Below are 15561 nucleotides of genomic sequence, written 5' to 3'. Positions count from 1 at the left end.
CAATCAAATTCAAATTAATGTAATATTAATAAAATTAAATTATTTTTTAAATAAATATTAAATTTAATAGAATATTTTGTATTTTTGGTCTTTTTGTTCAACTTTTTGACAGATTACCTTGTCGTACATTTTATGTAACATGTATGTATTGTATGTTTACAGAAGCTCACCCGACCTATTGCGACTCGTACCTACATGCCAATAAAAATGAAAGCAATATATTATGTGGTTTTTTACATATCGTTAGCAATTACATTATGTTCACCCAATGTTTCTACGTTCTGTGGAAACGATGAACAGATCGAAGATTTACAAACGGCGTTAATAACACAGGAATCCATTTCCACGGTATTGACAACACTGAGCGCAATACCGGTAACCGGTGCGACGTTAGCGTTCGCGCAAATGATAATGTCTGGTCGGTTTGCTTGGCATTTGAAAGAAGTATTTGATGAAATGGAAAGTTCGTTGGATAAGGAACATACAGACTACACACAGTGTTCAAAAATCTTGGAAATGTCAGTAACAGCAACCACAGCCTTGAAGTCAACTAGTTTTGGGTTCTCTCTGACGGCAATGATACCGGGTGTCGGTTTGTCATTTTTAGCTCCGAGGTTATTTACATCGATAGCTCCTATGCTAGTTATAAGAGAAAGATTAGCATTTTGGCAAAAGACCGGTTGCCAATATGCCACAACAAGAGATTGTAATTTATAGGTGAATCAATAAATGTATATTAATGATATGATTTAAATATGATTTGATTGTAAACGATAATAATAGCTATATGTTTTTTTATCATAAAATAAATATTCAAAATTATACCGTATTATGTTTGATTTCATTTATTAAAAAATTATCTGTTAGAAGTTAGTGAATATATTTTTTTGCATGTATATTCTTATCTATTTAATGTACAACACTAGTTGTAGGTATACAGTATTATGTAGTCAGTACAAAACGTATATCCGTGTTATCGTTTCATATTATTATTATTTATATTATTATATTATTGATTTATTTATTATGATGTCCTAGTTGCATTTCTTGATCTGAGAATAGTTTAGTTTACAATAATTAGCTTATAATATGTAATTATAAGCTAATTCTTGTATTATTAAATAAACTTTAGAATTAAACTAGTTCACAAATAAGTTATACAATAACAAGAAGAAATAATAAATAATGTATAGTTTTGATAGATAATAAAAGGTAATAAAATAATACTACTTAAAACTAGATAAAAAATTATAATTTTACAATACAAATCTATTTAGGTATATAGTTTATATATACAATAAAATATATGAAAACTAAATATATTTATATTAAATTGAATACATAAATAAGTTCCAGTATACATTGGATTCATTTTACCAAAATTGGAGTTACATTAAATGTATACATACATTTTATGTTTAGTCAAATTAACATTTTTTTGATAGCTTGTATGATGATCACTGCTGTGAATTTAATGCACTAAAAAACCTTAAAAAATGATTAAAAATGTGAAAAAAATTCAATAAAATATGCACTTAAAATGAAAAAATGCAATATAAATTCCATAAACTATAGAATAAAATTCACTTAAAATGGTTTTTAATTTAATTTTTATATTTATATTGAATTTATAGGATATTATTTGTACATTATATTTTACATGTATAAAAATGTATAAAATAAAAAATAAAAATATTAATTGAATTTGAATTTGGTTTAATTTTTTTTTATGCATTCATTTTGTTAAAAACAAACTTAAATATATTTATTTGCGGGTACCTTATTCATCTTTAGTCTTTACTACTGCATTGGACAAAAAAAAAACAACAAAAAAATGATTAAAAATACCGAGGAACGAACTAAAAAAAGAAAATATGACCTAAAAATGCAAAAAAAATGTAAAATAAAAGTTTCATAAATGGATTCGTAATTACATTATTAAAATTATGTACTTACAAAGCTACGTTTCATAAACACCAAAAAAAAAAATCAATTTTTAAATTTATATTTAAAATAGTTTTGCCTGTGTATCTTTAATATTTGATGAACTATTAAAGCAACTTATGACGAACCTTGCATTAAATTTTCAAGATTTTTTACCAGGTGAAATTCATAACTTTTTATCGACAGTAATTTAAAAACAATTTAAATAAAAAATAAAAATATTAATTGAATTTGAATTTGGTTTAATTTTTTTTTATGCATTTTGGTATAGGACCAGCAATTATCCATCCTAACCTCGTCTTTTGTATAATTGGCCCGGCACGGGTCGAAATTGTTTTGAGATCCAGAGTCCAATAGCGCACGGCAATGTATCGCATTACCCATTTTATCATATACTTTTATCACGGCGGTGGATAACATAACGTGTTTATCGGGCGCAGCCGCCGTCGCTGCGACTGTACTGTGTGTTGTGATTGGTATGGTCTCGTTATCGGAACGACTTGTGTTACTATTATCGTTACCCGCGACTGTCATCACTCATCGTATTACTTTTATTCTCTTCACCGTCTTTGCTCGCATTTAAATGTAGCATCGTGTTGTGGGCTTTATGGCACTTGAAACATTTTTTACCAAGACATTTTTTGTCATTGTGTGGACGCATACATATTTTGCACAACTTTAGTGCATTTACTTTATTTATTCTGTCGGGTACTGATATTGCTAGGAATGCAGGGCACTTATAAATAGTATGTGGTAAATTACAATTGTAACATTTAGTCATATCGGTAGCCGCGAATGAATAATACGTTTTCTCCTCGGGATAGCCTTTATTGATTTTCTTATTTCCCTTCGAATCCGAGCTTTCTTTGATATTCATTTGTGATACCGATTCAACAGCTTCTACTATTTTAAAACGTTTTTCTAAAAATTGTATCAGTACTTGAATTGATGGTATCTCGTCTTTCGGTGCAATTGTTTCCCATGCTTTTATGGTGCTAATATCTAATTTGCTCGTAATTAAATGAATTAACATGGATCCTCACCCACGAGGATTTTCTCCCAAGGACTCCAAAACGTTGATATGACAATTTAATTTATCAATTAATTTTCGTAATTGTTTGGATTCTTCGTTTATCACTGATAATTCGTACAGGCCTCTAGTATGTGATTGAATAAGCACCTTTTTATTGTTATACCTGGCAATCAAACTTTCCCATGCGAAACTATAATTGGCGGCGGTCGTCTCTATGCCTTGTATGACTTGAGCCGCTTCACCCGATAACGATGCACGCAAATGGAAAAACCGTTGAATGTCGCTTATTCGATCGTTTTTGTGGACCATTATTCCAAAAATGTCGTAATATGTAGGCCATTCACTATAGATACCCGAAAATGTCGGTAGACTTATCGCCGCTAGTTGTATTGGTGCATTAGAATTATTGCAACAAAATCCACCACCACTACTTGCCGTCACCTGTGGAACCGGAACAAGCATGTTACTATTACGCCTAACGTCGGCGTTACCTTGATTTTCGATTTGCTCATTACTTCTGTCGTACATTAAATCATCGCATAATGAAATGGCATTAAAATATGCATCCTCAAATTCCACGCGGTAGTTCGTTGTTTCTTCATTTTCTTCATCATTTAGTAACAGCTCGATTGCACTTTGTACCTGTTCAAACTCTTGCCAAACATCCTCGTTCTTTTCCCGACGGCACCTCAATTCTGTCCGATTTATTTCAACATTTTCGTCATCATTTGCCAGTTAGCTTGTTAGCTTGGCCTTTAATTGGCCTCTACGGGTTTTCAAGGCACCTAACTCGGGCATGTCCCCCAGACTTATTATTATTTTTTTTTTTTTTTAAAACCTAATAGTTTATTTTAGGAAGGAGTGGATTTAAGATAATATGGACACGACTTACCAGATTTTTCCTCCTTTGAAGTTGAATTGGTATGTCCAATATTGTTCTCCTTTCGACAACCTTACCGTTATTCTGATACACGAATGGATTAACGGATGATTATATTTTATTTGAGTATTTCACGCACGCACTTATTTTACACACGTTTTATCTTTAATACATACTGTGCGAATTTTAATTTTGACTACCATTCACGAATATCACCGATTCCTTTTATCCTGGTCGAAAGACCAATGTTAAATTACGAATTTAAATTTGTGGGCTGTATGTGATCTTATAACTGTAAGAATATAAGAATATAGTTGGTTTATTTTGTAATAATATATTTTTATTTACGTGGCGATTAGCAGTCGAACGCATACTGACACTAGACTTCTTTTTTTCTATTATATTACATAGTGCTCACTATCACTAAAAATATAATCATTTTTCAATAATTGTCTTTTTGTTTTTCCCGATTTATTTGAAAACAACATTCAATCGTTACCTGTTTAACGTATCCAACTAAATGCACATTCTAATTCAAACTAATTCTGTGCTCACTATTATTAGCATATCATACCATCAACCAGAATAAATATGTAAAATCATACGAATCCGCGCTCTAATCATATTCAAATAGACTGAGTTAATAAACAGTTAAAAAGTTGAAATTTATTAGACTTAAGTCCATAGACTACATTAGTCATATATTTTTAAACTTTAAAATACATATACACTATCAATACGACAAATATGAAAAGTATGATAGTATAACTTATAATGATTTTAAACAGGTACAAAGCTAACGTAACCTACCTACTTTTCTTTTTTATTATACAATTTAAAAATAAAGTTTTCATAAATTGGTCATTGACAAAATAATTTTATTCACAAACATAACTGCACAGTGTATAGGTATAGTTTTTTTTTGTTAAATAAAGTAACTAATTACTTTCTGATGGGTGGTGGGGGAAACATAGGAAAAATAAGTACACAAATTAAAGGAAATAGGTACCTATCACAATATAATATAAGTCTTCATCAATTATGTCCATTGTTGATAGTTGAAGTATTTTAATAACAACCACTGAATCTTTTTGGTAACTGCATACTCTTTTTTACAATGAAGATTGTCTTTCCTCGTTGTAAATGGGAACGGGTTTGACGACCTGTAAACCAATAATGTACACATTTAATTCAATTTGATAAATAATAATACTATGATCAATTGTTATCAATTTTTACTATAAGCATAAGCTAAATATACAATCGAACATTTAAAACATTTTTAACTGCGAGATAATTTGCAAATTGTTGACGAATTTTGTCGAAATGTGAACTTTAAATGCTTATGAAAAATGGTGGCTATGTATCTCTTATATTTGTGAACATATATTACAGAAACTACAATAGGATGCCCGTATTGCATTTTCAAACTCTTTGACATAGCAAAGAACATTTTATTGAATATAATTTTAAAAACAAAAGTAATCGAAAAAAATAAAATGTATTATTCGCATAACTAGGTCAAAAAGAGTAAAATTGTTTTAAAAATTGTAATGTGTGTAGAAAATGGTAATACGAAAATTCGGCAAACAAATCATGTATCTATAACGAGGTAGTTTTTTTTTAGTTACACTTATAAAACAAAATCAATTTTTGTCAAAAATATAATCATTTTTCAATAATTGTCTTTTTGTTTTTCCCGATGTATTTGAAAACAACATTCAATCGTTACCTGTTTAACGTATCCAACTAGATGCACTTTCCCTTTAGGAAAGATACCAATGTCCAAAGTAGTTATGTGTTTCTTTGCAATTTAAATGTGTTGAGGCTCTCTGCTTTATTAAAATTAATAGTTAGCAAACAGTTAGCAAATAATAGCAAATCAATTTTTGAAGTTCGCAAATCAAAATTCTATTTTTGTCCGATTTTAGAAAAAAAAATTCCAGCCCACCCACTTTGTCCGATCGTCTCCAAACAAACGCCGGTAGTTAGCAAACAGTTAGCAAATAATAGCTAATCAATTTTTGAAGTTGGCAAATCAAAATTCTATATTTGTTGTGTTATTTTACCACCTCAATCCAAACTAACACTACGACCGGATCATGATCAACCAGTGTTCAATCATCGTGTAAGCATCACACTCTGTAGTCTGTGTTTTTTTCACACGATTAATGTCTTCTGGTATCATCACATGTCGTGGTTACTGCTAATAAGATGAACACGACTAATGTAAATCTATTAACGGACTAAGATATTAATATTATACAGGATTATGGAACACAAATAATATTTGTTGGGGACTTCAGCAATTCACCACTAGTTTGGATTGAGGTGGTAAAATAACACAACACGTTTATTTGCTTTATGTCACTAATTAGTATATAATATTATTACAGCCAAATAATACACGGGCGTGAAGTTCGTGAAAGTGAAGTAGGTATTAACTATACTATTTATAACATGGTCAAATCCCATATAATGTAGATATGAAAATATTTTTGTAACCCCCCACCCATAAAAAAGGCTTATGTACGCTAATCAAGCAGATTGAGAATATTTTAGAAGTTGTCATATCACCAAGGATACGAAAAATCATACTCATACACGTATCTATTTTATAAAACACTAAAAATTACACATAATAAGTAATAACTAATATCGTATATGAGTATATGAGTTTTATTATGGATATTATCGTAATTCATAATCTAAAAATAATATAAAAGAGTCATGCAAAAATAATAATTAATAATTTGCTATTATTTCGCTAACTATTTGCTAACTACCGGGGTTTGTTTGGAGACGATCGGACAAAGTGGGTGGGCTGGAATTTTTTTTCCAAAATCGGCCAAAAATAGAATTTTGATTTGCCAACTTCAAAAATTGATTTGCTATTATTTGCTAACTGTTTGCTAACTACCGGCGTTTGTTTGGAGACGATCGGACAAAGTGGGTGGGCTGGAATTTTTTTTTCTAAAATCGGCCAAAAATAGAATTTTGATTTGCCAACTTCAAAAATTGATTTGCTATTATTTGCTAACTGTTTGCTAACTACCGGCGTTTGTTTGGAGACGATCGGACAAAGTGGGTGGGCTGGAATTTTTTTTTCTAAAATCGGCCAAAATAGAATTTTGATTTGCTAACTTCAAAAATTGATTTGCTATTATTTGCTAACTGTTTGCTAACTACCGGAGTTTGTTTGGAGACGATCGGACAAAGTGGGTGGGTTACCTGAACTTGGCCCACCCAAATAAATAATGCTTATAACTGCCTCAATAATGATTTGCTAACTTCTATAGTAAATTTGCTATTATTTGCTAACTATTTGCTAACTTTTGGTAATAAATTTATCAGGTATTAATCATTTTAAGACGAATAATTAATATCATTTGAAGTTAACATTACTATTTAAGTAGTACCTACCTACTATAGTTATACACTTATACGAACACATTTTTTATGGTGTTTTTTACCGTACCTAATAAATGTATATAATGCATTCGATTATTCAAATAAAAGTTTTTTAAGAGTACAATGTAAGTAAAATTTGAGAAAAATGTTATATAAAAACTGATTATACATTATGGTGAACAGCCAACAGATTAAAGTAAGATTCTAAAATTAATATTCTATAATATCAATTAATTAATACCTAACACACATTATTTTAACTATTTAATTATTTTAATTACAAATACTGAACTATTTAATTTTTGATTACAATTAGTATTTATGTGATTGTGATTGGTATAAATATGTGTATGGACGTTATTTGTATATTCTCTTACCTTCACCACACACGCATTTCACTATTTATTTTTTGCAAATAAGTTAGATTCAAATGATATAGACTTTTAACTTTTAACAATTGACGGTAAATATTTTTTGACATGAAAACGAAATAGATTTAAATAGTGAAATATAATAAAATTAAAAAATAAATAAATAAACTTAACTTACTTCTTAAAATGAAAAATAGTATGAAACTTGTATGATTATTTTATAACATCAGTTTATTACTAACAAAAATATAAAATTAGGGTGGTGCTGCAGGTTTCAGAACGTGCTAAATGATGTTAATATGATTTTTTTAGCTACTATTAAATTTTAATAAGAAATTAAAAAAATTCTATACTTAAGAATAAATGTATGTTATTCGTAAGGCTGGACATTAACGAGCACAAAAGTTAAAGTTAAGTTAAAAAAGGTGGATAAGTGGATGTCGCTCTGCTGTACAGTAGGTTACAAGTGGGTCACTGTAATGGATGGTATTAAATTTGAATTCAATGATATAATATCATTCTATAAGAAAAACGATTCTGAGCGAAAACGGTCAGTCAGCCTATGATATTACCAAGTATATTTGACGATATTATTGTGAATAAAGTAATTTATATATAACCTATTTACGTGGAGCCTTGTTTTAAATTTTCAATCCTTAGCTATAAAAGTTGAACATTTTATAAATTTTTAACTACAAAATAATTATTAAATTTTAATTTTGATAAATTTTGTCAAAATTTGAACTTTAAATGCTTCAAAAAGAGTTGTGCCTATATATTTTTAATATTTTTCAACTGCTATTGTAACAATATATCAGGATCCTTGCATTAAATTCTCACGCTTTTTTACCTAACAAATAAGATTTTATTGATATTTATAGAAAAAAAAACTAAAAAAAATGGAAACAGAAAATGTCCGTAAACAGCTCAAAATAAGTCAAAATATTTGGAAAATGTTATGGTGTATAGAGAATGCTAATATAAACATTCAGTCAAAATTTCATGTACCTACGTTAATTTTTTTATTTATTTATTAATTAATATACATTTATTGATTCACCTATAAATTACAATCTCTTGTTGTAGCATATTGGCAACCAAGATTTTGCCAAAATTCTAATCTTTCTCTTATAAGTAACATAGCAGATATCGATGTACCTAACCTCGGAGCTAAAAATGCCAAACCGACACCCGGTATCATTGCCGTCAGAGAGAACCCAAAACTAGTTGACTTGATGAGTGTGCTTGCTGTTACTGTTTTTTCTAAGATTTCTGAACACTGATTGTAGTCTCTATGATCCTTATCCAAAGAAGTTTTCATTTCTTTAAACACTTCTTTCAAATGCAAACCAAATCGACCGGACATCATCATTTGCGCGAACGCTAACGTCGCACCGGTTACCGGTATTGCGCTTAGTGTTGTCAATACCGTGGAAATGGATTCCTGTGTTATTAACGCCGTTCGTAAATCTTCGATTTGTCTATCGTTTCCACAGTACGAGGAAACATTTGGTGTACATAATGCAATTGCTAACAATATGTAAAAAAACGCAGAATTTATTGATTTCATTTTTATTGGCACGTAGGTACAGCAAAAAATGTGTAAATATCCCAAAAGCTACGCCTGAAATTCGTACGAGTCGCAATGTGTTCAGTAAGCGTCTGTAAACATACAATACATACATGTTATATATGTAAAACAAGGTAATCTGCCTTTGAAACAATAACCTAGGAGCCTTCTATTAAATTTTCAAGCTTTTTTAATCAACAGATAAAATTTTATTGATATTTATAGAAAAAAAAATTAAAAAAATTGAAAACTGACAATGGCCGTAAACAGCTCAAAAAGAGTCAAAATATTTTGTAAATTTTATGGTGTATAGAAAATGCTAATATAAACATTCAGTCAAAATTTCATGTCCCTACGGTCATTTGTTTTAGAGTTACACTAAAAACCAAAATCGATTTTCTCGAAAACAGATTTTGCGTAAAAATTTCCGTTTTTCCTTAATTTTTCTTTTGTTTTTCACGTCGCTTGTGAAAACTACTGGGAAATTTTTACTTTTGACCCCCCAAAGTACCAACTAGATTCACTTTCCTATCAGAAAAGTTACTATTGAAGAAAATCCAACCACTTTTACTGTCCTAAAAGGTGATGACAGACACAAAAATAAAAAAAAAAATTAAAAATTAAAAATAAAAAAAAAAAAACACATCATTGTAAAATCAATACATTCATCTAAAATATTTTGTGTAGTTCTAAATGCCATAGGTCTAATATGTGTAGCAACAAATAAACAAAAATATTATTTTTTTATTATTGTTTATGTGTATTCAATTATATTTTTACAATATTTTATGATTTTATTTTATTTTATTTATTTGTATTTAATATTAGTGATGTTATTTAAGACGCTGGTTTTGCCCAAATGAGGTCTATTGTGTATTAATTTTTTTAATTATTTATTTTAACATTTTTAACATTAAAAGAGTACCTAATATTATTATTTGTTTATTTTTATATGAGTACTTAATAAATAACGTATATAAGACACTACGGTTTTGCCATTACGATAAAAGTCAGTATACGGTTTTGCTTCACTCCAAATCTAAAAAATCATTGACTTGCCCATCTTTGGTAATTCGTATTTTATGGTACGTATAATAATGTATTAAGGAAACTTATGAATTTCACCATTTCTACAATAAATAATTTTACAAATTAAACTATAATATTATAACATATACCTAATTGTTGCATATTCAGCATTTATAATTCATATTGTATACTAAACGTTTATAGTAATAATAATAATCATAAGTATCATATTACGATCGGTGGGGATTGTCCATCGGTCATTAGCATGTAGACAATTTTAATGTAGGTACGTCATTACGATTTATATGTTTGACAATAGTAGACTATAATTTACGTTTGTGTTATTATTCTTATTAATGATACACAACAAATTGGCCACGAAGATAACAATAGTTTAATCGTAATCATTATTGCTTTAGAAGTTTCAAGTGTTAAGTGTATTCATACTAATACAAAATGACATCTACAAAGACTGAGCCTATAATGAACTTAAACCAAGTTATTGGGTCACCAGGAACATTTGAAACAGGTATGGATATTACAATTTTCGAGTCAAAATTAATAAATTTTTTTTTGGCCAATTCAATCGAAAACAACATTCAAAAAAGAGCAATATTACTGTCATTGGTCAGTGAGGAAATTCATAAAGTGCTTTTTAGTTTATGTGTTCCTAACACGCCTAACGATGTTGAGTATGATACTCTTATGAAAAGTTTAAGCAAGTATTTCAAACCAATTAAGTCCTACTTTGCGGCAAGGTATAACTTTTATCAGGCTAAACAAAGACAGGACGAATCGGTGTGCCAATGGGGTGCACGTGTTAAGAACCTTGCTTCAAAATGTGGTTTTTCGTCGGAACTAATAACGGTCATCCGAGACATATTCGTTGTCGGTATGAGTTCAGGACCAATCCAAGATCGTCTGTTAGAAGAAGATGCTTCAAAAGTTGGAGTAACGTATTCAATTCTAATGGAAATTGCAACAGCCAAAGAAGCAGCAATGAATGACAAAAGTGGTTGGAAAAAAGAAGAATGCGCAGATTTGAAGTACCAGAAGAAAAATAATGGACACTTTCAAGCCAAGCAGGGTTTTAACGCATCCAAGGAACAGAAAACCAAATGCGGGATTTGTGGCCGTTCCAACCATCTTCAAAAAGATTGCAGATACAAGGACTACCAATGCAACAATTGCGGTGAAAAGGGTCATTTGTCTACCGTATGTAAAAAGGGTAAGAAAGAAACGAAATATAATAAAACACAAAATAAATTTTTATCTAATAACGACGATGATGACGAAACAGTTAATCATGATCTTTCTAATACTTGTTTTTCTATAATCGATCAACATTTTCAAAATACGGCGGTGAAACCGTTTATGGTAAATTTAATCGTAGAAAATAACAATGTTAACTTCGAAATTGACACCGGTTCACAACACAGCGTAATTTCAAAAAGATTATATCGTCAACTGTTTAGTCACATCGAATTAAAAAAAAAACGACATTTCACTATCTGATTACGTCGGCAATGACATTAAACCGATGGGAAAAATATTTGTCGATTCGGAGTACCAAAACAAAAAATTTACTATGTGTCTTTATGTAATCGACAATGGTGGTCCACCACTAATAGGTCGAAATGATATAAAAAATATAAAATGTTATATACGTTATTTAATATTGATAATGACGTAACTGTCGATAGTATTATAAGTAATTATAACAATGTTTTTAAAGATGAAGTAGGTACTTTTAACAAAAACGAAATTTCATTAATATTATTGGTAACTTAAATATCGTCTTAAAAAACCTAAGACTGACAAATAATATTAATTAACTAATTAATATATTATGTACAAAAAATAATAATAAATAATATGTTAACATAACAATTCAGTACAAACATTAATTGTATTCGTATTTTTTTATAAAGGTTATGAATTTGTATAATATATACATATACTCAATAAATATTGAACAATTCTCGAATAAACTACAAAAACTACAATGAGGACAACAAACTCTTCACAAGCGTTTTATCGGTGTATTACTATTACAATGCATAGGTATATTTATAGTTAAATTATGTTTAAATATATTATTTTTAATATAAACACTGCAATTGACACAAAACAGGAACAACAATTAGTTAGAAATGTCCTTATCTGGTATGAAATTGGGTATAGTATATAATTATTATAAAAATATTATATAGATATTTGTTATACTTAAGTTTCATTGATTAAGTCGAAATTATTTTTTTAATGTTCGACAATCATGTACTTATAATAAAAACTATTTTCAAAGCCACATCGTTTTGATTTTCCAATATACATAGAATGTACCACGTGTATCACAATTATAATTTTAGTATTAAGCTGTAAGTCCATTTGTTGGGTCCCAAATATTTTTTTCCTAAAATGGTACAAACTTAAAAAAAAAAATAAAAATAATTTTCTAATCTACAAGTTTATGGGTTTTTCGAGCAAACCAAATGTTTTACCACTAAAGACCATAGAGGTAAAAATAACTATATGGACAATTTTGATCAGATTTGCAAGACAAAGCGGAGTAGCTGGGATTACATTTTAACCCCCAACTTTCAAAATTGAATAACTTTGGAAGGGGTTGAGCACAAACGACGGGGCTAAAAGCACAAACCAGTACAAACAAAGCGCGAACGAATAGAGTTAATTTTATTTTGAAATTCCAAAGGGGGCCGGGTGGGGACATGGAGCTAGCCTGCAGTCAATTTATAAATATTAAAAACCCATAAACAAATATGACTCAACCAAAAAATAAAAATACAATTTATAAATTATCTGAATTAATTTTTAATATCTGACACGTTATTTGAGTTACATTTTGATAAGGATTTCCTAGTGATAAAATTAAGCGAATACTATGGTACTTATTATGGTAAACCGATTAGGTTTATTACAAATATGTAGAAATCATAATATTATTGTTCTTGTATGTGTAGCTTGGGACACTGGAATTTGCAAAAAACGAGTGACATTCACGTATCGTTCACTATATAATATGAACGTGAACGCGAGAACGTGTGTTCATGAACGACGTTCTTTCGAAACACTGGATAGTACTAAGTTTATTTGATGATATTATTGTCAATAAAGTAATTTATAAAGAACATGTACATGGAACCTTTCAATCCTTAACTATAAAAGTTGAACATTGTATACATTTTAAAGTTTCAACTAAAGAATAGTTATCAAATTTTAAATTTGATAAAATTTGTTAAAATCCGAACTTTTAATGCTTACAACAAAGAAATTGTGCCTAGGTATTTTTAATATTTTTCAACTGCTATTGTAATAATATATCAGGAGCCTTATATTACATTTTCACACTTTTTTACCCAACAAACAAAATTTTATTGATATTTATAGAAAAAAACTAAAAATTTGAAAACGGACAATATCCGTAAACAGCCAAAAAAGAGTCGAAATATTTTCAAAATTGTAAGGTGTATAGAAAATGAAAATATAAATATTCAGTAAAATTTTCATGTATTTACTATTATCTGTTTTTGAATTACAACAAAATAACAAAATCGGTACATGAGAAATCGAATGAATATCCAATTTTGTAAAAATATGAACTTCAAACGCTCCTTAAAAGTTATTTTGATTTGCTTGTAGACATTTTTTTTTGATAAAAGGTATACAAACTTCTGAGTAATCTTGTATTACATTTTCAAATCTTAAATTTAAAAAGAAAAATTTTAGAAGCAACTAATAAGTTATGTATATACTTAAAAAAACTTAACATTTTCCTAACAAATTGCGAAAATATATTTTGTTCATTAACTAAATCAGTAGCATATACATCAGAGGAAAAGAAAAACATAATATATGAATCTATAAGTCACCCACGTATTACAAGAAAGGAGTTTCCGTTTAATATTTTTCATCTACCTTTGAACACCTGACACCAAATTTTATTTAGTAACCGGTCGCTGTCACCGAACGTCTCTCCACGCTTCTTTTTATTACAATTTATTAAAGTTAATAACCATTTATTACACTTATAAAAACATATTTGAATATTTATAATATTTAAGTTTGTCGACAGAATTTAAATATTCTGCCGGAGAGTTTTGTGTTCGTACTATTACTGGGAATGTACTTGATGTGGACGGTGATGCGGCTGTTACAATTTCGCGACTCACACAAGTACTATAAGCTTTTGATAAGTGATAACTACGTCTGAAATAAGAGTATAAGACAATTTTTATAAAATAGCAATTTTTAACATAATATACAATATTAATTTTATTTCAAATAATTTTATAAATAATTTATATTTAGTCAATCCCCAGAATAATGCTACTGTTTTTTGTTCCTAGTGAGGGTTTTTTTCCAACTACTGTTGAATTTTAATTATATAATTTCAACATTTGAAATGGATAAATTAGTTAAACTTATATATCTAATTAAATTATTTTATACCAACCTACAATATTTATATGCTTTTGTAGAATAGTAATTTAAAGTAAGTGCACATTTTTTTAACTATCATTAGGTACCTACTATAATATCTCTGACCAGTTTTCTTTCTATTTGACTTATTAGGTTTATTCACGGAGTAAGATATTATATATTATCTTGGTCCGTGGGTTTATTTCAGTTTATTAGTATTACCGGTGATTAATAATAATAATTTGATATTAATAACTTTTTTTTGTGATAAAAAATGAATAGGTATATTTTTAATTTTTAAAAATTGTTCTTTATTTCCGTGTTCATTTTTACCGATTACCAATGAATACATAATATTGTAAGTATGAACTGATTTGAAATTATTGTTGGGTTTCGATGTACGTGTAGAAACCTAGGCTTATGTTATTGGTACCTTAAACAGGGTTTAGTATTTTAGTGGCCCATGATCACGGACTAAGATACAATGGACTGGAAAAGACCAGGATGGTGGGTGACGGGGAACCGAGCAACCTAAGTTAAATCATAGACTTATAAACTAAACTTAGGTATATCTATGGTATAAACTAGATGCCAGATGGACGAATATACTACCTTGGGGGTAGCGTTAGATTCGCACTCGCCCCATTTCCTCCCGCACAAGCCTACATCTCATAATCTTAAGCAGCCCGGTGATTAGACATTCGTTGCCAGTCTATTATATGTTAGTCCGTGCCCATGATTGGTCCCTTAAATTTTACTGAACCATTAAATTAATAATTTTTCCATGCGACCCCCGACAGTAGGATTTTACCGCTTTTGAGTTAATTTTCAATTTTTAGGGAACATCCTGTGGTCTGTGGATACTAAACTGATATAGTGATGT

At 29.1% G+C, this 15561-nt stretch overlaps 2 protein-coding genes across 2 annotated transcripts; one reads left to right on the top strand and one right to left on the bottom strand.

Moving 5' to 3' along the window:
• Window positions 1–207: 207 nt before the first annotated feature.
• On the top strand, window positions 208–717 carry LOC132933892 (uncharacterized). The gene has a single exon (XM_061000165.1). The coding sequence runs from the start codon at window positions 208–210 to the stop codon at window positions 715–717; it is 510 nt and encodes a 169-aa protein (XP_060856148.1).
• Window positions 718–8699: 7982 nt separating this feature from the next.
• On the bottom strand, window positions 8700–9209 carry LOC132933701 (uncharacterized). The gene has a single exon (XM_060999984.1). The coding sequence runs from the start codon at window positions 9207–9209 to the stop codon at window positions 8700–8702; it is 510 nt and encodes a 169-aa protein (XP_060855967.1).
• Window positions 9210–15561: the final 6352 nt, after the last annotated feature.

This window comes from Metopolophium dirhodum, chromosome 1 (genome assembly GCF_019925205.1).
Source record: "Metopolophium dirhodum isolate CAU chromosome 1, ASM1992520v1, whole genome shotgun sequence".
Taxonomy (NCBI): Eukaryota; Metazoa; Arthropoda; class Insecta; order Hemiptera; family Aphididae; genus Metopolophium; species Metopolophium dirhodum.
This window is presented reverse-complemented; position numbering and strand designations above follow the sequence as displayed.

What these genes read in the sequence shown, in the direction of transcription:
- LOC132933892 (XM_061000165.1), top strand. Translation starts at nt 208, where the DNA reads ATGAAAGCAATATATTATGTGGTTTTTTACATATCGTTAGCAATTACA.
- LOC132933701 (XM_060999984.1), bottom strand. Translation starts at nt 9,209, where the DNA reads ATGAAATCAATAAATTCTGCGTTTTTTTACATATTGTTAGCAATTGCA.